The sequence below is a fragment of the Schistocerca cancellata genome, chromosome 7 (assembly GCF_023864275.1).
Source record: "Schistocerca cancellata isolate TAMUIC-IGC-003103 chromosome 7, iqSchCanc2.1, whole genome shotgun sequence".
Classification (NCBI taxonomy): domain Eukaryota; kingdom Metazoa; phylum Arthropoda; class Insecta; order Orthoptera; family Acrididae; genus Schistocerca; species Schistocerca cancellata.
Window position 1 is genome coordinate 370,586,875 of NC_064632.1, and position 24,392 is coordinate 370,611,266.

The 24,392-nt window shown below is 42.4% G+C and overlaps 1 protein-coding gene across 1 annotated transcript in view; it reads right to left on the reverse strand.

The window, feature by feature from the left end:
- LOC126092544 (uncharacterized) overlaps nucleotides 1-24,392 on the reverse strand; it is an 85,522-nt gene that overhangs the window by 29,737 nt on the left and 31,393 nt on the right. The window contains exons 3-4 of the mRNA XM_049908202.1: nucleotides 13,309-13,408; nucleotides 9,590-9,694 (exon numbers count right to left, since the gene is read on the reverse strand). Coding sequence (XP_049764159.1) covers nucleotides 9,590-9,694; nucleotides 13,309-13,408 — 205 coding nt within the window. The remainder of the gene's footprint in view (nucleotides 1-9,589; nucleotides 9,695-13,308; nucleotides 13,409-24,392) is intronic.

A 24,392-nucleotide genomic window follows, 5' to 3' on the forward strand; every position in this document is an offset into this window, starting at 1 on the left:
TATTCTAGGACGAGTGTAAGGGTAAGGGTAGGCAAATTAGGAATTGTAGGTGGCCACAATAGTCTAGAGGTGACGAGAGAATCACTGCTGGCACGGCTAATAGTGGCGCGGATCACTCAGTGTCAGTGGATCTCTCAGGTCTAGCGTGTGCAAAAAAGAAAAATTTACGAGACCGTATCCCAGTTTCTACACCAACTGAATCGCATACAATGTCTAATTAATGTGAATTTACGAGATTATATGGACAAAGAAGTGAAGGAAATATGTCTAACTTTGAAATTTAAATAACTGACTGCACTTTATGCTGATATTTTGAATTTTTGAGGTTATAAGTAGCTTCATTTTTGTTAATGAAATAATTTCTGAAGGAAGAAGTATAAAATTCATTGATTACCTTTTGTAAACCTAAGTAGCAAGAAAAATTTTGAGACACGTAGCATAGATTTCATTGAGTAACCTTTGTAATTGCATGTAGTTTCATTCTGTTAAAACAATTATTTTGAGAAAATAAGCAGAGATTTAACTTAAGTAATGAGTAATTTTTGATTTGAAGTTTAAAAAGAAACAGTATGCGTGTGGCATATGTTACTAATATTTGTAAGTATAATGATAATAATTAGTATTTGTCTTATTTATTTTGTGTAACTGGTTATTATTGCAACTTGTTTCGAGGTTGCAGGAGCCGCACGAGAACGAGAAGTATGAGGGCATTCGCAGATTGAGAGGAGATTCAATTTAGTGGACGGGCTTTGGAGTATGAGGAAGTGAAGGACTCACACACCTTGAAACTGGGTCTAATTTGGTCACATGGCACGTGGCTATTGCCACAACCTGCCATTCACCACTACGAACTTGCAAAATTATACTTTTACAGCCATGAGTTATGGAAAGTCCAACCATATTTGACATTAACACTTGCCACTACCAGCGATACTAAATACTGAAGGTCATTAACGTTTCAGTAAAAGAAAGGAATCTGTGACATGAAGACCACTTTCAATTACAAACTTTTATACATACACTCGTTATCTGATTTGAGACCTGAAGTTATAGCACACAATGAAGGTCATTTATGTTTTGACAATTTGTACTTTGAATAATAAGTGTGGGCGCAATGAACTTTGGAAAATCGATACAATATGAACGATACCCCATCGCAATTAGCTTACCGTGCTTGGATTAGAACCCCCTCCACACGACAGATTGTGAATGAACAGTGATCGCCGATCTATTCAAACGGTGACAGCGATATCTTGTGTGATGAACTGGTTGTGCCTCGAATCACTATAAATTCTTGTTTGTGTTTATGTGATGATTTTTCAGCAATAATGTTTCAAATGAACTAGAATTCCATGAAAACAGTAATGATTTTATTCGTCCACTGGACAATAAGTGCATAAATGAATAAATTCACAGACATGTACTATAGTCACGACAGTAAAATAAGTGTTGCCACAGACAAATGATTGCTTCATATACTGATATTTTATGAAGTTACATTCTATGGATAGTTTACTGTGAAAATATTATTTAGTCTCATGGTTTGGGTGCTATGATCGATGTTTTGTAATTATGTGTTTTGTGTTAGCCAATTTATCTTGTGATGTGTATACATTTTTGATGGCTTAAAGCCATGTGTACTGTGTGTTTCCTTGTGAGTTGTGATGAGGTATTATGTTTTGGTAGTGACCTGTGATGATATTTTTATGTTTATGATATCTGCTTGTCTCTTGTATGACTCATGTTTTGGTATTATCAAATTAGATTTTTCATAGTATTTCTTAATTAAATAATGATCGTAAGTATCAGACAATATAAAGGAATCAGTCATTTAATCAGTAAAATATTTGTGGAGTGAAGGTAGTTGGTTATTGTTTTGGTCACAGGGTTGAATGTGTGAGTGTAAGGTGCAAACTATCCACGTGTGGACGAATCAATTAAATGTTATTACAGTTTGTAGAGTTTTGATATGAAAGCAGATAGAATAAGATTTAATGACAAAGATTTTGAGGAGTATGAGTGTAAGCTGGAAAGTTTATGAAATGTAAAAGATTAATTCACCAACAAATCTGATTGATGCGTGAGCTTTGGTTTGCTAGGATAAAGCATAAATAAACATATTACATTGACAACATCCACATCCCAAACAGTGTTACTTACGAGCATATAAACCCAGTTCCACATAGGAGTCAAATTTTTTTTAATCATCTGCGCTTTCAGCGCAACTCATTGAAAATTTAAATTTTAGGGAAGGAGTTTTCCAGAACAGTCAAGCTGTATCTGTAAATTCATATAAATTCCTATTATAAATCCAACCTCTACCTGAATAATTAGTTACACTCAGAGAAATGAACTGATATTAAATGTATGAGTGAGTATCACTTCCCGTAGTACTCTAAATCAGACTTCCACGCTGTCTGCAAAAAAGGGATTGTTCTGAATAGCGCCGGTCCTCATTGGAAGGCCAGCGAGGGGAGGCAGTCTCATTGCCTCGCACCTATGTGACATCTCACAGCGCCGCTTTGCTGATGAACAGTTAAGACATCCTGTAGCCACAGCACACGCAAATGCTTTTATGAGGTGGCATGAGTTGGAATTTTTAGTGAAAGACGCTATTGTCTGCCGAACGTAGAAAGCCGACGTTTGGAATGGACTGTGGAGATCGTTATCTTGCCTTTGAAAACCACGAGACGCCACCGCTAAACGCATAGCCCTTACAAAAAAACTTTGTATAGGGACGTAAAACCTACGAACATCGGTTCATCTAAACTTGTGTGACAAAGAAGCATGGCAGTGTCAGAGGGAAGCTTTCTCACTTGCTGAGGAAAGAGATGGAAATAGCGAGGAATGAGGAGAATGGTAGAAAAGAAGTCATTGTAACAAAGTAAAACCTGGCTTAGAGAAGGGGGCCGGCACTATCCGAGGAGTATTTTGGTCGATTGGACCATGAAAGAGTTTGAGCCCAGCCAGTCAAACTGAGCATGTATCGAAAAACGCGGCAAAGCGAGGTTTCTTTGGCGGACGTCCTCGCACAGGAATCACTTCACTTCTTCTTGTGTGTTAGCCAAATTCAGATCTTGTCGTCTCACTTATCGTCCTGAAACACTGCTACCACTCTGCCATATTCTTCAGCTCCAGCCACCAGTTGATCTGATGCGTTTAGAAGGCTTAGAAAATTTCTAGGCAATCAAACACTTAGCCGTAGGAGAGGACTGCAGGCACCGCCACTGCTTGAAGTCACAGTACTTCAGTCACTGACAACCGCTACCGCTTAAGATGTAGCGAATTTCGATTCATTTTGTAATTTTACAATCTCAGACCCTCACTCTGAAGATCTTCGTTCCAAGGTCCAGAACAGTTTGCTTCCCAAATCCACAAGAGGTGTTACCTTTAGTAGTTCTATTATATGCTAACTGTTTTCAAGACAGTCACTCAGTATTTGCGCGATTTACTATCTGTTTTCTCTCAGACTCTCATCTTACATACATCAAAGATACATTCACATATGTTGCCATTATTAAATGTTTGTTAAGAAGTTGACACAGTTTCCCACTACTGTGTATGAAAAATTAATTATCAGAGTATTTGAATATTAATGTGCCTTAATTGTTAGTTGTCCAACTTTTGAAATGCAAGTAATCGAAGTAATTAGAATACATGTATCAATAAACATTTCACTACCCTCCCCTACAAGATATCTTACATGTGATCTTAGTTTTCATTCAGATTTGGAAGCAAACCGTGCAGCTTTTCAGTCACTTCCACAGCATCTACAGCACTACTTCATTACCTTAGGATTTCCAGGCGCAGATAGTAATTCTGAGTCAGATCTGTGTACTGTTTCGTAACAACTGCAGCGAATATAAATAGCCACCGGCTGCTTTCCTTACACTTTCAACTATATTGACAGTATCGCTTTAGTTAAATGAACAACTGTCTTATTTGTAAGGCTCCTGTTGTTCTCACGGAGATACCACTAGTAACAGCCTGAGTTGTCACATAATCACCGAAGTTCCTCGTAGAGACCGTCTGCTCAGTTCAGAAACCAGTATCACACGGACTGTGCATGGTGGTAATTATCAGGCTAATATAATCACAGATTGTTTTTGCGTCCATTCACTCAATTTTAGTTTTAGACACTACATATTTGTAAGGAGAGATTTATCCCAGAAGCCTAGGAGCTCTGACAACTTGTACATTAAATAAAAAATGGAAATGAAACATTTATTCGACGTCTTTAAATAATTCCACACGAACTGCAGCAGCTTTACATCATTCATAAATACATGATCCACACATATTAACGAGACCGCCGCCTGTGTTAGAGGGCAACATGCAATAACCACTCACAACCAGCAGGTGGCAGTACTAGCAATGGAGGGTATGTAAATCGTGTCGCGTGGATACAGTGAACAGTGTCGTAGTTGTCGTAATACGGAAACGAAGTGGTTTATCAGAGGTCCAGAAACGCATGGTCAGTCGCTTTCGGGCCAGGCGTGGAAGTATTTTCGAAACAGCTACATCTGTAAATTATTTACGTGCCTCTGTGTTTAAATTGCACATGCGCTATCAAAAAACCAGCGCCGAGGCAATTGGTACACCACGGCCATGGATGACATGGGTGAACCATAGCTGGCCGGCCGGTGTGGCCGAGCTGTTCTAGGAGCTTCAGTCTGGAACCGCGCTGCTACTACAGTCGCAGGTTCGAATCCTGGCTCGGGTATGGATGTGTGTGATGTCCTTAGGTTGGTTAAGTGTAAGTAGTTCTAAGTTCTAGGGGACTGATGGCCTCAGATGTTAAGTCCCATAGTGCTCAGAGCCATTACAACAATTTTGAACGATAACTGGGGAAATGTGTAGAGGCGGATGTACGTGCAAGTTTTGAGAAGCTGACCACCCAGATAAACCAAGGTGCTACCAACATTGTCTCCTCAATGAATGTTCAACGAACGTTGCTGAGTAGGGATCTGTGCAGCACGCGCCTGTTTCTTACATCCATGCTGACTGTAGTTCATCGGTGACAAAGGCTGGGATTTGAGCGCAAATACCGCTGCTGGACGTCCACTGAGTGGCGACAGCTGGCGTCTTCACATTAATCACGATATAAGCTCCGTTGGACACAATGAAACATCTCCAAGCAAAACCTTGCAACAGTTGTTGGAAATGTCCAGGCTGGAGGGCATTTCCTGTATGATCTCCTCATTCTGGAACCCACACTGGATTAACACAAGTATGCATATGCACTTGGGAACCACGTCGACCCCCACATGCAGTTTGTTTTTCCTTGGCACAATTGCATCTACCAGCAGGACAATGCAACGCACCGCTTGCAGTATACAGGGTGTTACAAAAAGGTACGGCCAAACTTTCAGGAAACATTCCTCACACACAAAGAAAGAAAATATGTTATGTGGACATGTGCCCGGAAACGCTTACTTTCCATGTTAGAGCTCATTTTATTACTTCTCTTCAAATCACATTAATCATGGAATGGAAACACACAGCAACAGAACGTACCAGCGTGACTTCAAACACTTTGTTACAGGAAATGTTCAAAATGGCCTCCGTTAGCGAGGATACATGCATCCACCCTCCGTCGCATGGAATCCCTGAAGCGCTGATGCAGCCCGAGAGAATGGCGTATTGTATCACAGCCGTCCACAATACGAGCACGAAGAGTCTCTACATTTGGTACCGGGGTTGCATAGACAAGAGCTTTCAAATGCCCCCATAAATGAAAGTCAAGAGGGTTGAGGTCAGGAGAGCGTGGAGGCCATGGAATTGGTCCGCCTCTACCAATCCATCGGTCACCGAATCTGTTGTTAAGAAGCGTACGAACACTTCGACTGAAATGTGCAGGAGCTCCATCGTGCATGAACCACATGTTGTGCGTACTTGTAAAGGCACATGTTCTAGCAGCACAGGTAGAGTATCCCGTATGAAATCATGATAACGTGCTCCATTGAGCGTAGGTGGAAGAAACTAAATGAGCTCTAACATGGAAATTAAGCGTTTCCGGACACATGTCCACATAACATCTTTTCTTTATATGTGTGTGAGGAATGTTTCCTGAAAGTTTGGCCGTACCTTTTTGTAACACCCTGTATACAGGGTGATCCATTGATCGTGGCCGGGTCAAATATCTCACGAAATAAGCGTCAAACGAAAAAACTACAAAGAACGAAACTTGTCTAGCTTGAAGGGGGAAAGTGGATGGCGCTATGGTTGGCCCGCTAGAAGGCGCTGCCATAGGTCAAACGGATATCAACTGCGTTTTTTAAAAACAGGAACCCCCATTTTTCATTGCATATTCGTGTAGTACGTAAAGAAATATGAATGTTTTAGTTGGACCACTTTTTTCGCTTTGTGATAGATGGCGCTGTAATAGTCACTCACATATGGCTCACAATTTTAGACGAACAGTTTGTAACAGGTAGGTTTTTTAAATTAAAATACAGAACGTAGGTACGGTCGAACATTTTATTTCGGTTGTTCCAATGTGATACATGTACGTCTGTGAACTTATCATTTCTGAGAACGCATGCTGTTACAGCGTGATTAGCTGTAAATACCACAATAATGCAATAAATGCTCAAAATGATGTCCGTCAACCTCAATACATTTGGCAATACGTGTAACGACATTCCTCTCAACAGCGAGCAGTTCGCTTTCCGTAATGTTCACACATGAATTGACAATGCGCTGACGCATGTTGTCAGGCGCTGTCGATGGATGACGACAGCAAACATCCTTCAACTTTCCCCACAGAAAGAAATCCGGGGACGTCAGATCCGATGAACGTGCGGGCCATGGTACGGTGCTTCGACGACCAGTCCACCTGTCATGAAATATGCTATTCGATACCGCTTCAACCGCACGCGATCTATATGCCGGACATCCATCATGTTGGAAGTAAATCGCCCTTCTATCATGCAGTGAAACATCTTGTAATAACATCGCTAGAACATTACGTAGGAAATCAACATACATTGCACCATTTAGATTGCCATCGATAAAATGGGGGCCAATTATCATTCCTCCCATAATGCCGCACCATACATTAACCCGCCAAGGTCGCTGATGTTCCACTTGTCGCAGCCATCGTGGATTTTCCGTTGCCCAATAGTGCATATTATGCCGGTTTACGTCACCGCTGTTGGTGAATGACGCTTCGTCGCTAAATAGAATGCGTGCAAAAAATCTGTCATCGTCCCATAATTTCTCTTTTGCCCAGTGGCAGAACTGTACGCGACGTTCAATGTCGTCGGCATGCAATTCCTGGTGCATAGAAATATGGTACGGGGGCAATTGATGTTGATGTAGCATTGTCGACCCCGACGTTTCTGAGATTCCCGATTCTCGCGCAGTTTATCTGCTACTGATGTGCGGATTAGCCGCGACAGCAGCTAAAACACCTACTTGGGCATCATCATTTGTTGCAGGTCGTGGTTGACGTTTCACATATGGCTGAACACTTCCTGTCGTCCAGGATACCGAGCAGCATACATAGCACACGCCCGTTGGGCATTTTGATCACAATAGCCATACATCAACACGATATCGACCTTTTGCGCAAATGATAAACGGTCCATTTTAACACGGGTAATGTATCACGAAGTAAATACCGTTCGCACTGGCGGAATGTTACGTGATACCACGTACTTATACGTTTGTGATTATTACAGCGCCATCTACCACAAAGCTAAAAAAGTGTTCCAACTAAAACATTCATTTTTCTTTACGTACTATACGAATATGTAATAAAAAATTAGGGGTTCCTATTTTAAAAAAACGCAGTTGATATCCGTTTGACGTATGGGAGCCATCTAGCGGGCCAACCACAGCGCCATCTGGTTTCCCCCTTCAAGCTAGACGAGTTTCGTTCTTTGTAGGTTTTTGATTTGATGCTTATTTCGTGAGATATTTGGCCCGGTCACTATCAATGGACTACCCTGTATGCATGGTCGGAGGAACACAAAGATGATTTTACCGTATTCCCCTAGCCAGCGCATTTAGACACAATCAAGAATCTGTGGGACCACCCTGAATGGGCTGTTAGTGCTATGGAGCCTTAACTGAGAGACTTAACATAGCTGTCCACTGCACTGGAGTCAGCATCGCTCCACATCCCTGTTAGTACCTTCCAGAACCTCATTGACTCTCTTTCTGCATGTCTTGCAGCCATCCGCAGTGGGAAAAGTGGTTATTCAGGCTTTTGAGAAGCGGTCGCATTAACGTGATTGGACAGTGTAAAAAAGACACGCAATTCCAAGTAAAAATCGTTATTACTTTTAGGTTACTGGAGATGTATCATTTAATTTAAAAATATGATGCGTAAACTAACCACGTCTGATTGTTAGTAGTTGCGCGTTTAAATTCCGAAGGATTAAAGCTGTAATTCAGTAACGACATCGCGGTAATTAGAATGAATGGAGCCTCTCTTCCTGGACCACAACTGAAAAACTTCTGAGTTACTCCCTATTAACCCTTCTTTTATTCCTTTTACTTTAACTTCAATTGTAACTCTTCTACCTGCCTTCGTGGAGAAGTGAGTTGCATCTGATACAAAGGGTGGCGAGAAATGGTCTGAAAACTTGTAAGGGTGTTGCAGGGTAGCTTGTGCTGAGAAGTAGTTGTTAAGAAAAAAAAAACGATACGTTGTGCCGTTTCCGAGTTAATTAGCGTTCAAGTTATAGAATCTGGCCTGACAGATACAATTAGTGTCAGTTGTTCTCAAAGCGTAGATAGCAGTGCACGAGACCGCTCAGCCTTTGGCTCGGTTTCGATCCTTACTATCGTCCCATGTCCACTTTTTCCATCGAGCTCTGTTGTTCAGTTTTAGGCAACCTAATGAAGAACGTTTTGGTGATACGTCTCTGGCGAGCCGCTTGAATTTGCGCGCGCAACAGCCTGGTTGGCTAACTTCTAGGCTTTAACCAGGAAAAGGCGCAACATACAGATTTTTTCCTTAACAATTGTTTCTCAGCACAACTTACCATTCAACACCCTTCCAAACTTCTTAGACTGTTTTTGACTACTATTTAGATTTTATCTTCCTTATTACGTACGGATTTTACTGCAGAAATTGTTGGCACAGCAAACTAGTGTCTTAGCACATTTTTAATTAACTTTCGACTTCACGTAAAATGTGGCCATTTAAAAAAGTAGATTGAATACCAGAATATTAACTAATGTTATATACATATAAGCTGATCTTCAAGTAATTAAACAGCTACAAATGCAAACCCACATGGACAACTGAAATTGAAAAAGATTAAAAAGCATTGGAATTAGAACGGACATAATAGGTTACGTAACACTTTTTAGGTTAAGCATCTCAGAAGACAGAATTTCAGGACAAAAATGTGTCAGCAAATGGAAGGAAACAGAGGAAGGAAGGAAAGGAACGACACCCTCGAAGGATGAAGTAAATCTGGGAGGAAGAAAAGTGCTTTGTTGAACGCAATAAATACAATTCTCTCATCGTATCATATGAACTAAATATTTGTATAAACCAAACAGCACATACAAACATAGAAATATCTTGGAGTGATATTATAAACTAGCTGCCGAGCTCAAAGCAACGTACCTCCACCATTAGTTTGTCTCCGAACCAACAGTAGAGCAAGAGCTCACTAAATATTGCAAACATGTAGCCGCAGATCTTCCCAGTTTCTCGGGCTCCTTGTGCACTCTGCAACATACACAGTGTCAGAGGACCTAAATATGAAACAAAATAACAAAATTTGCCTGTATTTTTGAAAGAAAAATAATAACTATTTGGAAAAATTTGGAAATGTTAGAGAGTATAAGCTAGTTTAAAATGGCACGGTACAGTGCTTAATTCTCTGCAGTTACGAATGTAGACTAAAAGAAGTTCTTAGATAAGACTTGGCTGGTCAAAAGCAACTATGATAAACATGTGATATTATTATTACACTGAAGATAGAAGGTTGGGGTCTTAGAACTGAGATGGGGAACCAAAAACCGGTAACAAATATATAAGAGAGATTTTTTTGTGGGGAATATTTCTGGGTATTTAGGGAATGAAACGTACGTGTGAGTGAACTATATAAATTCCTTTATTCGTTTTTTCTATCTTTCGTACTTATAAAGTCAACCAGCAATGGGCAGTGACTGTTCTCAGTCATGCTTAATATATTGACACTAACATAAAAATAAGAGTTACACAAAAGAGAAACATTGTCCCTTTTTTTTTTCATGGACATCATCAGAACCGTTAAACACAAAGCAGGTTTCTTGTTTGATATCTCCCAATAGTATCTGATGAGGATTCTCCCAAGGGATCAACATCATCCATGCTGTCGTCACTCTTCAAAGCTATGTCGGAATCAGAATTAGTCTCGTTTCCTTTCCCTTTTTTGTGTACTTGCCACAGCTTTGGTCACAGACATAGTTTTCTGGCTTTTTGTTTTTGGCCTGCTCCGTTTTTTGTTTGGAAGCTTTTCTTTTTCAGCAATAAATTCACTACTGGAGGTGTGGTGTCTCGCGGCTAGTTGCTGGTGTATGAAAACGGCGCCAAGCTGTACACCTCTTTGTGTTTAGTAGCTGGGCCGTACGCGACGGTGTATCCGTTTTAGGAACCGATTGTATCATCCGCTGCGCAACAAAATTACTTTTTCGAAACCCTGTAATTGTCTTCCATTCCGACGCATAAGTTTGGTTCAGAGGTGCCTACAACGTTCTTCTGTAACGGTGAGAAAGCAGAGCGCCCAGCGGCTTACTCAAGGACTCGACGGCCTTTCAAACTCCAATGCGCTGACACATGTGAAGAAAATGTCACAGCTTAGAAGTTCATGTGAGCTGTAATGTGGGTTAATGATGTCGCATTGCCATCAAAATTTTACCACAATCCTGCCTAACGCCGTTGTGGGCGTGTCAGACGATGGGAAGGTCGTTACAGGCCCTCTTAGTCACATTTCACTCCTTCTTTTGATGCCTTTGCAGTGGAGGTCAGGTTTGCTCATAGGTGGCCGAGGATAATAGCATTTCAGTTACAACGCCGGTCAGAATCGACTTGAAAAGGCTTCTGGGGTTGCCATAAAGGGCGTCAATGGAACTATCCTTTCCACATTGGGGCGTTGATTGCACATACTTCGGGGTCGAAAACGACAGTCGGAGTGCGATTACCACCAGTGAAGAACGGGGGAGGGGGGGGGGGGAGGGGGGCGTGCGGGGACACAGCAACCGATAGGTGAGTATAAAAAATGGTTCAAAAGTTTCTAAGCACTATGGGACTCAACTGCTGAGGTCATTAGTCCCCTAGAACTTAGAACTAGTTAAACCTAACTAACCTAAGGACATGACACACATCCATGCCCGAGGTAGGATTCGAACCTGCGACCGCAGCGGTCTCGCGGTTCCAGACTGCAGCGCCTAGAACCGCACGGCCACTTCGGCCGGCGGTAGGTGAGTAAAACGGTCCCTTTAAGACCACAGTTCGGCAACACTTTAGTCATCAAACAAGCTCCTGTGTTGAGCATGTTACAAATGTAGTCATCAGAAACTTCGCAACACATTCAACCACACGGCGGCTCTAGCGAATGAGAGTTAGTCAATCTCTTCGACACTCTTTAGGTGCCGTTTGCTGGCCTTCGGGCGCTAGAGCAGCCCCGGAGCTGAATGTGTTTCGAAGAATCTGAGAGGTACATTTTAAAGTGCACAACAATGGTGCATCGGTGGCACAGGGGATGTTGCCGAACTGGGAGATCTTAGAGAAACCCTTTGCCGTTTTCACGCACATTTTAATGTTGTCTCCCCATCTTCCCCTTCCCCCCACCTCCACCCTTCCCCGCCGGCACTCCTCAGGAGGGCGCGTTAAAGGAAGGATGAAAAAGCACAAAAGAAAAAGGTTTTCTGCTTCGGATCACGTTTAGATTTCGGTGAGTGGCTTTGAACAGCCTCTAATGGTTCCACCCTGTATTGTTGTTGTTGTGGTCTTTAGTCCTGAGACTGGTTTGATGCAGCTGTCCATGCTACTTTATCCTGTGCAAGCTTCTTCATCTCCCAGTACTTACTGCAACATACATCCTTCTGAATCTGCTTAGTGTATTCATCTCTTAGCCTCCCTCTACGATTTTTACCCTCCACGCTGCCCTCCAATGCTAAATTTGTGATCCCCTGATGCCTCAAAACATGTCCTACCAACCGGTCCCTTCTTCTTGTCAAGTTGTGCCACAAACTCCTCTTCTCCCCAATTCTATTCAATACCTCCTCATTAGTTATGTGATCTACCCATCTAATCTTCAGCATTCTTCTGTAGCACCACATTTTGAAAGCTTCTATTCTCTTCTTGTCCATACTATTTATCGTCCATATTTCACTTTCATACATGGCTACACTCCAGAAACAACTTCCTGATACTTAAATCTATACTCGATGTTAACAAATTTCTCTTCTTCAGAAACGCTTTCCTTGCCATTGCTAGTCTACATTTTATATCCTCTCTACTTCGACCATCATCAGTTATTTTGCTCCCCATATAGCAAAACTCCTTTACTACTTTAAGTGTCTCATTTCCTAATCTATTACCCTCAGCATCACCCGACTTAATTCGTCTACATTCCATTATCCTCGTTTTGCTTTTGTTGATGTTCATCTTATATCCTCCTTTCAAGACACTGTCCATTCTGTTCAACTGCTCTTGCAAGTCCTTTGCTGTCTCTGACAGAATTACAATGTATACCGGAGCAAAATTTGTCGCACTACACTGCAAAGGGGTCACATCACGTCCATAGAGGTTGCAGTCCAAGGATGTCCTTAGAGTAGAGTTGAAACTCTTAGGAGCTGGGAGCAATGTCGAACGTTGTCAAGAACGTCGTCCTACTGCTCATCGTACTGCTAATTGTCGTTGTCGACCGCAAATTGTGTGGAAACCGAAGTACCAAGGGAAGGAGGGCTTTCACTGTCGCCCTTTATGCCATCTCGTAACGTCTTTTCGTGTCGATTCTGAGTGTCGTTGTGTCTGAACTGTTTTCCTCGGCCACCCACAAGAAAGTATGTCAAGATATTTTGACTCAAGTATCTTTGAAGCTGCCAGGTAAGTCGAAAAGCTAGTCCCCTGCCCAGAGCGTATTTGCCTTTCTTGCACTAGGACAGGAGCATTTCTCATTCTGGTTACATAATGTTCCTTCTGGAGTCACATACTTCAATGAAATATTATACACAGAGAGAAAGTAAATGTTAAATATTTTAATGAAAGTAAATCTCATTCTGAGTGAATGGAAAACGACGTTCTCGCCCACGTGCAGCTACTTTGACTACATTTTGAAATGAGTGACTACTTACCAGAGCTATCTGTACCAACAAAATGCAGAGAACAGAACCGAGGGAGGCGCTCTGAACCAGTAGCATGTTTCCCAAGCAGTCCTGAAGTGACTCAACGTTCCTGTTAAAAAGACACACGGGGAAAACAGTTTAATATCTGGTGGAGCTTACATCTGGTTAAATTCAAATTGAGAACAGGTTGAGAATCGGATTTTTCATCCATAACTGTGATATCTAACTCAGTGCCCACTATAGACAATACTCGTTAACCTTAGTCGCAAAAGAAAACCATTTGAAATGACCTAGTTTCAAAAGTTGCTGTTCAGTAAGGATGATGTAATGAAACAATGTTTGCAGAGAAGTATATCATAGTTTTTGAAAGACAACATGGCATATGAATAGTAACAACAATCACAACAATTAACATAAGGAGTAAGGACTATGCAATGTGGGTTGGGTTGGTTGGGGGAAGACACCAAACAGCGAGGTCATCGGTCTCATCGGATTAGGGAAGGACGGGGAAGGAAGTCGGCCGTGCCCTTTCAAAGGAACCATCCCGGCATTTGCCTGGAGCGAGTTAGGGAAATCACGGAAAACCTAAATCAGGCTGGCCGGACGCGGGATTGAACCGTCGTCTTCACGAATGCGAGTCCAGTGTTATGCAATATGAATGTAATACGTACAAATGGGATGAAGAAAACCATTTGAAAGCGCGTATGTGCAAGATTGGAAGCACTAGCAATTGAAGCCACAGTGTCCGAAATGACTTTGATGTGATGTGAAATGAAGTTATTTCCGATTAATGGTGGAGCAACAAGAACATGGGAGGTTTTTAAAATATTAAAAATACTCTCAAACAGTCGCTGAAACATGTATACGAGCTTTCTACTGGCACAACTTCCATGAACAAATACTGAATCTTCTTTTAAACATTTCTGACGGACAGTGATCCCTACTTCCCCCTTTTAATGGTATTTATAATCTGAAATAACCTGGATCGCTAATCAGGAACACTAAGGATGGAGAATAACATTAGGACCTAACAGGTTATTTTCGTGTGGTATGGCAGTAAACAAAATACTTCTGGAAATGGTTTCTCTTGTGTATTTCATGAGATAATTACAGAAATACGACAGCAAAAAATTACCAGAAGACAGTTTCTGTCAATACACAGTCACTGTTTTCGCTGGCAAAAGTATTGACTCCAGAAGTGGCTTCGATTTGTCGACAGAGAATTGTACGAAAAGCAACAGATACACCCATTACACAAGACACGTTAGTGCTTCTCAGGACATAGGTAAGTATATTGTGTTCCTACATTAAACGTGAGTCTCTACAGTTTGTCAGTGATAAACACTGACCAGTTAAAACATAATGACCACTGCCCACCGCGACGTTGGATGACTGGTGGCGTTGTGGGCGCGTGACGGGGTAACAAAAATATGTAAGCGGAGCAGACACGGGCGGGAGATCACCCTTTAGAAGATATCGGCTTCAGATGGTGAAATCCATTGAGATAAGCGACTTTGACAAAGGACAGATTATTATTTCCCAGAGTCTGTGAACGACTATCTCGACAACGGCGAAGCTGGTCGAATGTTCACGTGCTACTATCGTGAGCATCTACAATAAGAGGTAGAAGACTGTGAAACTACCTCTAGGCGCTAAATGCTTGGACGTCCACGACTCTTCACAGAACGTGTGGTTCGGAGGCTTGTCTGCTCTATAAAGTGGGACAGATAGTGATCTGCCGAAATAACACAATGCTGGTGCACGCACAAGTGTTTCGGAGCACACCGCTAATTGTAAATTGTTGAAAACGGAGCCCCGCAGCAAACCACCCCTATCTGTTCACATGTTGACCCAACGACATAGTAAATTACGATTGCAGTGGGCACGGAACCATCGGGATTCAATGGAAACTTGGAGAGCTCCACGGACGCAGGCTCGTGGGAGCAGTATTATGCTGTGGGACAAATTCTCCTCCGCTTGCGTGGGACCTGTAGCAGTAATCGAAAACAGCTGCGAACCCACTGCTTCCCTTCATGCTTGATATCTTCGCCGACGGCGATGTCATCTTTCAGCAGTATACGTGTCCGTGGTTCGTAGCCAGAACCATGCTACAGTGGTTTGAGGAACGTTACAGTGATCTAACGATGATGTCTCGGCGACAAAATTCGTCTAATGTAAATCCTGTGGAACCCACCTGGATCGCTATCGGGTCCCATTAACTGCGTACGCAAATCAGCGGTCCGTTATTTAAGCGAATTACATGACCGGTGCGTAGGCACTAATGCCACATACCTCCACAAACCTACCAAGAAAGTATCGGATCCCTGCTACGCAGAATTAGTCATGTACACTACTGGCCATTAAAATTGCTACACCACGAAGATGACGTGCTACAGACGCGAAATTCAACGGACAGGAAGAAGATGCTATGCAACTGATTAGCTTTTCAGAGCATTCACACAAGGTTGACGCCGGTGGCGACACCTACAACGTGCTGACATGAGGAAAGTTTCCAACCGATTTCTCGCACACAAACAGCAGCTGACAGGCGTTGCCTGGTGAAACGTTGTTGTGATGCCTCGTGTAAGGAGGCGAAATGCGTACCATCACGTTTCCGACTTTGATAAAGGTCGGATTGTAGCCTATCGCGACTGCGGTTTATCCTATCGCGATATTTCTGCTCGCGTTGGTCGAGATCCAATGACTGTTAGCAGAATATGGACTAGGTGGGTTCAGGAGGGCAATACGGAACGCTGTGCTGGATCCCAGTGGCCTCGTATCACTAGCAGTCGAGATGACAGGCATCTTATCCGCATGGCTGTAACGGATCGTGCAGCGACGTCTCGATCCCTGGGTCAACAGATGGGAACGTTTGCAAGACAACAACCAACAGCACGAACACTTCGTCGAAGCTTGCAGCAGCATGGACTGTCAGCTCGGCGACCATGGCTGCGGTTACTCTTGATACTGCATCACAGACAGGAGCACTTGCGATGGTGTACTCCACGACGAACCTTGGTGCACGAATGGCAAAACGTCATTTTTTCATATGAATCCAGGTTCTGTTTACAGCATAATGATGGTTGCATGCCGGCCGGTGTGGCCGTGCAATTCTAGGCGCTACAGTCTGGAACCGCGTGACCGCTACGCTCGCAGGTTCGAATCCTGCCTCGGGCATGGATGTGTGTGCTGTCCTTAGGTTAGTTAGGTTTAAGTAGTTCTAAGTTCTAGTGGACTGATGACCACAGATGTTAAGTCCCATAGTGCTCAGAGCCATTTGAACCTTTTTTTTATGGTTGCATTCGTGTTTGGCGACATCGAGGTGAACGAACATTGAAAGCGTGTATTCGTCATCGCCATACTGGCGTATCACCCGGCATGATGGTATGGGGTGCCATTGGTTACACGTCTCGGTCACCTCTTGTTCGCATCGACGGCACTTTGAACAGTGGACGTTACATTTCAGATGTGTTGCGACCTGTGGCTCTACCCTTCATTCGATCCCTGCGAAACCTTGCATTTCAGCAGGATAATGCACGACCGCATGTTGCAGGTCCTTTACGGGCCTTTCTGGATACAAAAATGTTCGACTGCTGCCCTGGCCAGCACATTCTCCTGATCTCTCATCAATTGAAAACGTCTGGTGAATGGTGGCCGAGCAACTGGCTCGTCACAATACGCCAGTCACTACTCTTGATGAACTGTGGTATCGTCTTGAAGCTGCATGGGCAGCTGTACCTGTACACGCCATCCAAGCTTTGTTTGACTGAATGCCCAGGTGTATCAAGGCTGTTATTAGGACCAGAGGTGGTTGTTCTGGGCACTGATTTCTCAGGATCTATGCACCCCACTTGCGTGAAAATGTAATCACATTTCAGTTCTAGTATTATATATTTGTCCAATGAATACCCGTTTATCATTTGCATTTCTTCTTGGTTTAGCAGTTTTAATGGCCAGTAGTGTATTACATCAGTTGAAAGACGGACAAGCGAGCTATTAATTAGACGGTTATAATGTCTTGGCTCATCAGTGTATATAGATGATGTGCCCATTAGTAATCTGACATCAAGTTTCATGATCAGCCACAGTGACTGTGACTAGTTTTCCGCACACCATGTTCACATCACGTGGCAGCTTCAGTTCCATGATTCGGCAAATGATGTACGTGTACGTCAACACAGGCTTTCAGAGGCACAGCCTTATACAAATAATGTCTTCTGTATGTGTTACACCGTTAATACTATCATAGATCGTAAGGGGAGGGGAGGGGGCACCAGCACATCAGAGCAAATGCCTGTGGTTATTGGGGTCAGCCAAGACAACGACTTTAGGTTAAATTCAGAATTCAGATAATAGTATGAAAGAAATTTACACTACTAGCCATTAAAATTGCTACACCAAGAAGAAATGCAGATGATAAACGGGTATTCATTGGACAAATATATTATACTAGAACTGAAATGTGATTACATTTTCACGCAAGTGGGGTGCATAGATCCTGAGAAATCAGTGCCCAGAACAACCACCTCTGGTCCTAATAATGGCCTTGATACACCTGGGCATTCAGTCAAACAGAGCTTGGATGGCGTGTACAGGTACAGCTGCCCATGCAGCTTCAAGACGATACCACAGTTCATCAAGAGTAGTGACTGGCGTTTTGTGCCGAGCCAGTTGCTCGGCCACCATTGACCAGACGTTTTCAATTCTTGAAAGATCTGGAGAATGTGATGGCCAGGACATCAGTCGAACATTTTCTGTATCCAGAAAGGCCCGTACAGGACCTGCAACATGCAGTCGTGCATTATCATGCTGAAATGTAGGGTTTCGCAGGGATCGAATGAAGGGTAGAGCCACAGGTCGTAAGACATCTGAAATGTAACGTCCACTGTTCAAACTGCCGACAATGCGAACAATAGATGACCGAGTCGTGTAACCAATGGCACCCCATACCATCACACCGGGTGCTATGCCAGTATGGCGATGACGAATACACGCTTGCAATGTGCGTTCACCGCAATGTCGCTAAACACGGATGCGATCATCATGATGCTGTAAACAGAACCTGGATTCATCCGAAAAAATGACGCTTTGCCATTCGTGCACCCAGGTTGGTTGGTTGTTTGGGGAAGGAGACCAGACAACGTGGTCATCGGTCTCATCGAATTAGGGAAGGATGGGGAAGGAAGTCGGCCGTGCCCTTTCAGAGGAACCATCCCGTCATTTGCCTGGAGTGATTTAGGGAAATCACGGAAAACCTAAATCAGGATGGCCGGACGCGGGATTGAACCGTCGTCCTCCCGAATGCGAGTCCAGTGTCTAACCACTGCTCCACCTCGCTCGGTCGTGCACCAAGGTTCGTCGTGGAGTACACCATCGCAGGCGCTCCTGTCTGTGATGCAGCGTCAAGGGTAATCGCAGCCATGGTCTCCGAGCTGATAGTCCATGCTGCTGCAAACGTCGTGGAACTGTTCGTGCAGATGGCTGTTGTCTTGCAATCGTCCCCATCTATTGACTCAGGGATAGAGACGTGGCTGCACGATCCGTTACAGCCATGCGGATAAGATGCCTGCCATCTCAACTGCTAGTGATACGAGGCCGTCAAGATACAGCACGGCGTTCCGTATTACCCTCCTGAATTCACCGATTCCATATTCTGCTAACAGTCATTGAATCTCGACCAACGCCAGCAGCAATGTCGCGATACGAAAACCGCAATCGCGATAGGCTACAATACGACCTTTATCAAAATCGGAAACGTGATAGTACTCATTTCTCCTCCTTACACGAGGCGTCACAACAACGGTTCACCAGGTAACGCCGGTCAACTGCTGTTTGTGTACGAGAAATCGGTTGGAAACTTTCCTCATGTCAGCACGTTGTAGGTGTCGCTACCGGCGCCAACCTTGTGTGAATGCTCTGAAAAGCTAATCATTTACATATCTCAGCATCTTCTTCCTGTCAGTTAAATTTCGCGTCTGTAGCACGTCATCTTCGTGATGTAGCAATATTAATGGCCCGTAGTGTAAATTGACAGTGGTTCCCAATTCTTTTATAGTAATAGAGTCAAAAATGATGTCAACATATTAGAGGAGGGACGGGGTAGGGCAAAAAAATGAAGTAAATGTCTTCTTAAGGTATTTGCAAGATCGTGGTAGTTGAAAAAAAAAGACGATTTTATTCGTCTGTCCGAAACCTATAGTAATACGACTGATTATAAATCAGCTGCATATTCATGTAACTCCAATATGGAGAAAGGAGGTGTTACGTTAAGAAAAGAATGTAACTACAGAATTGTAGAAACAATTAAATTCTGTGTAGATCAGGGTATAGAAGCATGTGTCTGTGAGTTAATATTGGGAAACGTAATGCCTCTGATTCTTTAGCACACAGGCCTCCACTGATTAATGGGAAATTTTCATAAAAAACTTTAATTTATTATTCTGCTGTCTATCAGGCAGCATGTGGCATAGCACTGTACATCGCCCTACAGAAATCATACGATAGCTAGCTTTATATACTCGTATGTGATGAGTCACTTTTTTGCCACCACAAATGTGTCTTGGATGAGGCAGCCAGTAGATTCATCCGTGCGTGTGCCGCTACTATAGAAGCAACAAAATATTACATTGTTATAAGTTAAATTATACCTTTGCCATATGTCAAATGGGATGAAACTCTGCACAGCATTTTGTAGCGTCAATAGCCAACAATAATATTAATTTCAGTCTTATATCCAGAGAAATACACAAAATCACGTAAAACACAGAGTTTGGATTTTCTAAATTTATTTTTCTAACGTTATGGTTTCTCTTAAATAATGACTATTTTGTTTTGTTTTGTTTTATTGTTTGAGTGAATGAGGACTAGATTTGGTATATTTGCGACGTGTGAATCTTTTCAACAGTAAGTAACGGCGTGTGCAAGAGTGTGAGAACGTGGATATACATGTTTCTTGTGCCTCATACATCGGGGAAATTATGAATTATAGAGAAATCAGCTTAAGTTATTTTTAATATTATAAAGTGTTTCAGTAGTTCAGTCATTTAAAGAGGAAGTTACTTGCTATAATAATTTTGTTTAAAATCATTTGATAACGTGACTGACTCAGTGTAGTAAATACGGGATGGTGTAGATCAAAATCGAAAGCTCATTGACTACCCTGGGACTCCGCGGTCAGAAGAGAGTGATTTTGTGCGCATTAAGTCTGTGAGGAGGAGGCGGTCTGGAGTCTGAGAAGAGTCAGCACTTGGCCTTAGTGGTGACCAGATGTGTTGCACTGTGCTCTGTAAAAATGTAGCAACTACAATTTACTGTGAAATTTAGAAGATTTAAACATATTAGAAGGTGATGAAGTCTTCTCTTGTTATCAGCCGAGTCAAGGCGTCGTTCTGTGGCAACGTTGCAACAAGTTTCCAACTTGTCATCTTCAGATGAAGATGATAGTAGGAAACTTGATGAAACAAGTCAGGTGAAGATGATAAGTAGGAAACTTGATGAATCGTTGCAGCAGAACGACGCCTTCATTTGGCTGACAACCTGAGAAGACATCATCGAGATGCGCTGAGAAAGTCTAAATTCACATGTACTGGAAAGTAACTACAAACGTAAATGACGATTATGCAAATTCTTGACTCTTTTCTGTGAAAACTGTGACTTTATTCCGAATAAGTAAAATTCCGTGTGCCCAGCTGCGAAACTGTAACCGAGAACTTATAGAGAGAAGTGAACATTTGACAATAGAAAACGTTGTGTATTTTCGGTATCGGGTCGATGTGGAAACCTTAAACTACCTACAGAATAGTGATTCTTCATGTGAAAGTCATATTACCAACTGTAAATTGTACAGACTGGGTGGCATAAATTTATACTGAATGAGACAATTTAATGACGATTTTATTCAACTTTTTTTTGCTCGTTTTGTAACCTGAAACTTGAACTATTTAGTAAGCTGTCGAGAATTACAGCTGTTTTAGTCTAGGAATATTATATGTCATATCAGAGCAAAATGTCAGTGGAATAGTGTTATATAACGAACCGCCTCAAGGAGGAAGGAATTATTTACTAGTGGCGATTTTAATGTAAATTTCTTGAAGGAATTTGACATGAAAAGTGATCCAGAAATGCTGTTAGTTACTTATGATTAAGGATCAGTCACAAATTTTCCTATCAGAGTAGCTCGAGATAGCAATAACCTTGTAGAAAATGCATTCTTATAACAAACGAAAGTTACCTGCCTATTTTGTGGTTATTGGATAGTCTTATCACGACCAAGCAGTTCATTAAGTGTGTTCTATCTCAGAAACCATTCGGAATAGAGCATACGTCTACACAAAGTTCTTTGCTTGAAAATAGCGTTCTGTTATATCCTTGAATGCTGACTATTCCTCATTGGAAACACTTTGTGGGCTGTTCCATTTCAATTTGGACGAAAAATGAGAAAACTAACCTCATATTTTTTTAAAACATTAGTAATTTCTACACGTGTGAATTATTGTACAAGAAGCAACTTTCAAAAAGTTATGTTTACTAGTTTTTAGTTAAAATTCACTAAAGCTAGCGTTAAATTCGGAACTAGACAAATTGCCTGGTGTGTAACTCAAGAACCTTATAACGGTTTTCAGTGAACTACAATTCATTTTGAAGTTGAGTGTCTGGTGTTGAAGGTGATGTATAACAATAACACAACAATAATTAGTATCAGTTTTGAAAACATTTATCTCATGTATTACGAATAAAAATCATTAGCATTAAGATTAAAGTTACATAGGCTTGAACCTATTTTTATTACATACTAATTTCAGTTTTAAGTTTTACGCAGCCCCTTGTCTTAAATGTGGAAAAAATAATTAGATAATAAATACACACATTAAAAAAACTTTTGCATCACTTCGGTTCCGAGAGTTCCTGAACCTGTACAAAAAATTTGAATAGAAATCAACATAAACATCATTTCCGCCCTTTTTACACCTCATGAAAACCACACATTGCATTTTTTACCACCATACAGCGAGATCTTCAGAGGTGATGGTCCAGATTGCCATACGCATCGGTACCTCTAATGCCCAGCAGCACGTCCTCTTGCACTGATGCATGCCTGTATTCGTCGTGGCAAACTATCCATAAGTTCATCAAGGCACTGTTGGTCCAGATTGTCCCCCTCCACAACGGCCATTCGGCGTAGATCCTGTAATGTTCCCCAAGTGTTAGCGGATTTCGTGACTGTGTGTTGTCGCGCAGTACCGCTGAGACAGTTTCAGCGCTGCTTAATAGACGCTGCGATTACAATAAAATCTCTCTGTAACTATATTATCTATGTAATTTTAAACGAACCGCCTAATTATACCTTTTTTCTCAGCTTTTTTCGTGAATTTGGTAAGTAAATATGGCTTACTTTGTTTGGGGATGTCTGTTGGCGACTGACCGCATATTAACGGCACCAATCAGTGTAATACGTTTGGTTTGTTTTCAAAATAGAACCTATACCTAAAATTTCACTTTTTGCAAAACGAAGCCCGATAGCTTTTAGGCGTAAATCACGTCATAAAATTATGCTCGCCAACAAACAGTTCCGGTAGAGAAGCCTAGCGAAATAAATATGAATTATGATGGTGGTAATTAAGATCCAAAAATCTAATCAAATTAAAAAAATATTATTAATAATAAAACCACCACCATAATCCCTCAGGGTCTTTGGTTGGTAGTCCATGAGCAGCATTTTTCAATCTATCCCAGATATGTTCGATAGGGTTCATGTCTGGAGGACATGCTGGCCACTCTAGTCGAGCGATGTCGTTATCCTGAAGGAAGTCAGTCACAAGATGTGCACGATGAGGGCGCGAATTGTCGCCCCTGAAGACGAAGGCCTCACCAGTACGCTGCCGATATGATTGCACTATCGGTCGGAGGATGGCATTTACGTATCATACAGCCGTTACTGAGCCTTTTGTGACCACCTGCGGCGTACGTCAGCCCCACATAATGCCACCCTAGAACAGCAGGGAACCTCCACCTTGTTGCACTTGCTGGGCAATGTGTCTAAGGCGTTCAGCCTGACCGGGTTGCCTCCAAACACGTCTCCGACGATTGTCTGGTTGAAGGCATATGCAACACTCATCGGTGAAGAGAACGTGATGCCAATCCTGAGTGGTCCATTCGGCATGTTGTCGGGCCCATCTGTACCGCGCTGCATGGTGTCTTGGTTGCAAAGATGGACCTCGCCATGGATGTTGGGAGTGAAGTTGCGCATCATACGGCCTATTGCGAGCAGTTTGATCGTAACACGACGTCCTGTGGCTGCACGAAAAGCATTATTCAACATGGTGGTGTTGCTTTCAGGGTTCCTCCGAGATATAATCCGTAGGTAACGATCGTACACTGCAGTAGTAGTCGTTGGGCGGCCTGAGCGAGGCCTGTCATCGACAGTTCCTGTCTCTCTGTATCTCCTCCATGTCCGAACAACATCGCTCTGATTTACTCCGAGACTTCTGGACACTTCCCTTGTTGAGAGCCCTTCCTGGCACCACGTAACAATGCGGACGCAATCGAACCGCGTTATTGATTGTCTACGCATGGTTGAACTACAGACAACACGAACCGTGTACCTCCCTCCTGCTGGAATGATTGGAACTGATCGGCTGTCGGACCCCCTCCGTCTAATAGGCGCTGCTTATGCATGGTTGTTTACACTTTGGGCAGGTTTAGTGACATCTCTGAACAGTCAAAGGGACTGTGTCTGTGATACAATATCCACAGCCAAGGTCTATCTTCAGGAGTTCTGGGAACCGGGGTGATGCAAAACTGTTTTTCATGTGTATGTTTACGCTAGTGTTGTACTTCGGTTGCGATGGGCTGCCGCCTCCGTTCAACCCGAAAATAAGGCTCACAGCGTTGTTGCCTAATATTACGAATTCAGCCAGCGGGTTTTTCCGCTTTGTCTATTTACTTTTATTATTTATTTATTTTTTGCAGCCATTCCATTGAAGATACCATTAAAACGTTTACTAAAATTTGTTTCAAATCACAGGCTGAATAATATGGCATAAATTTTATTCCACTTAAAATAGTGTTTTTTCGAAAAAATACGAAACAGGATG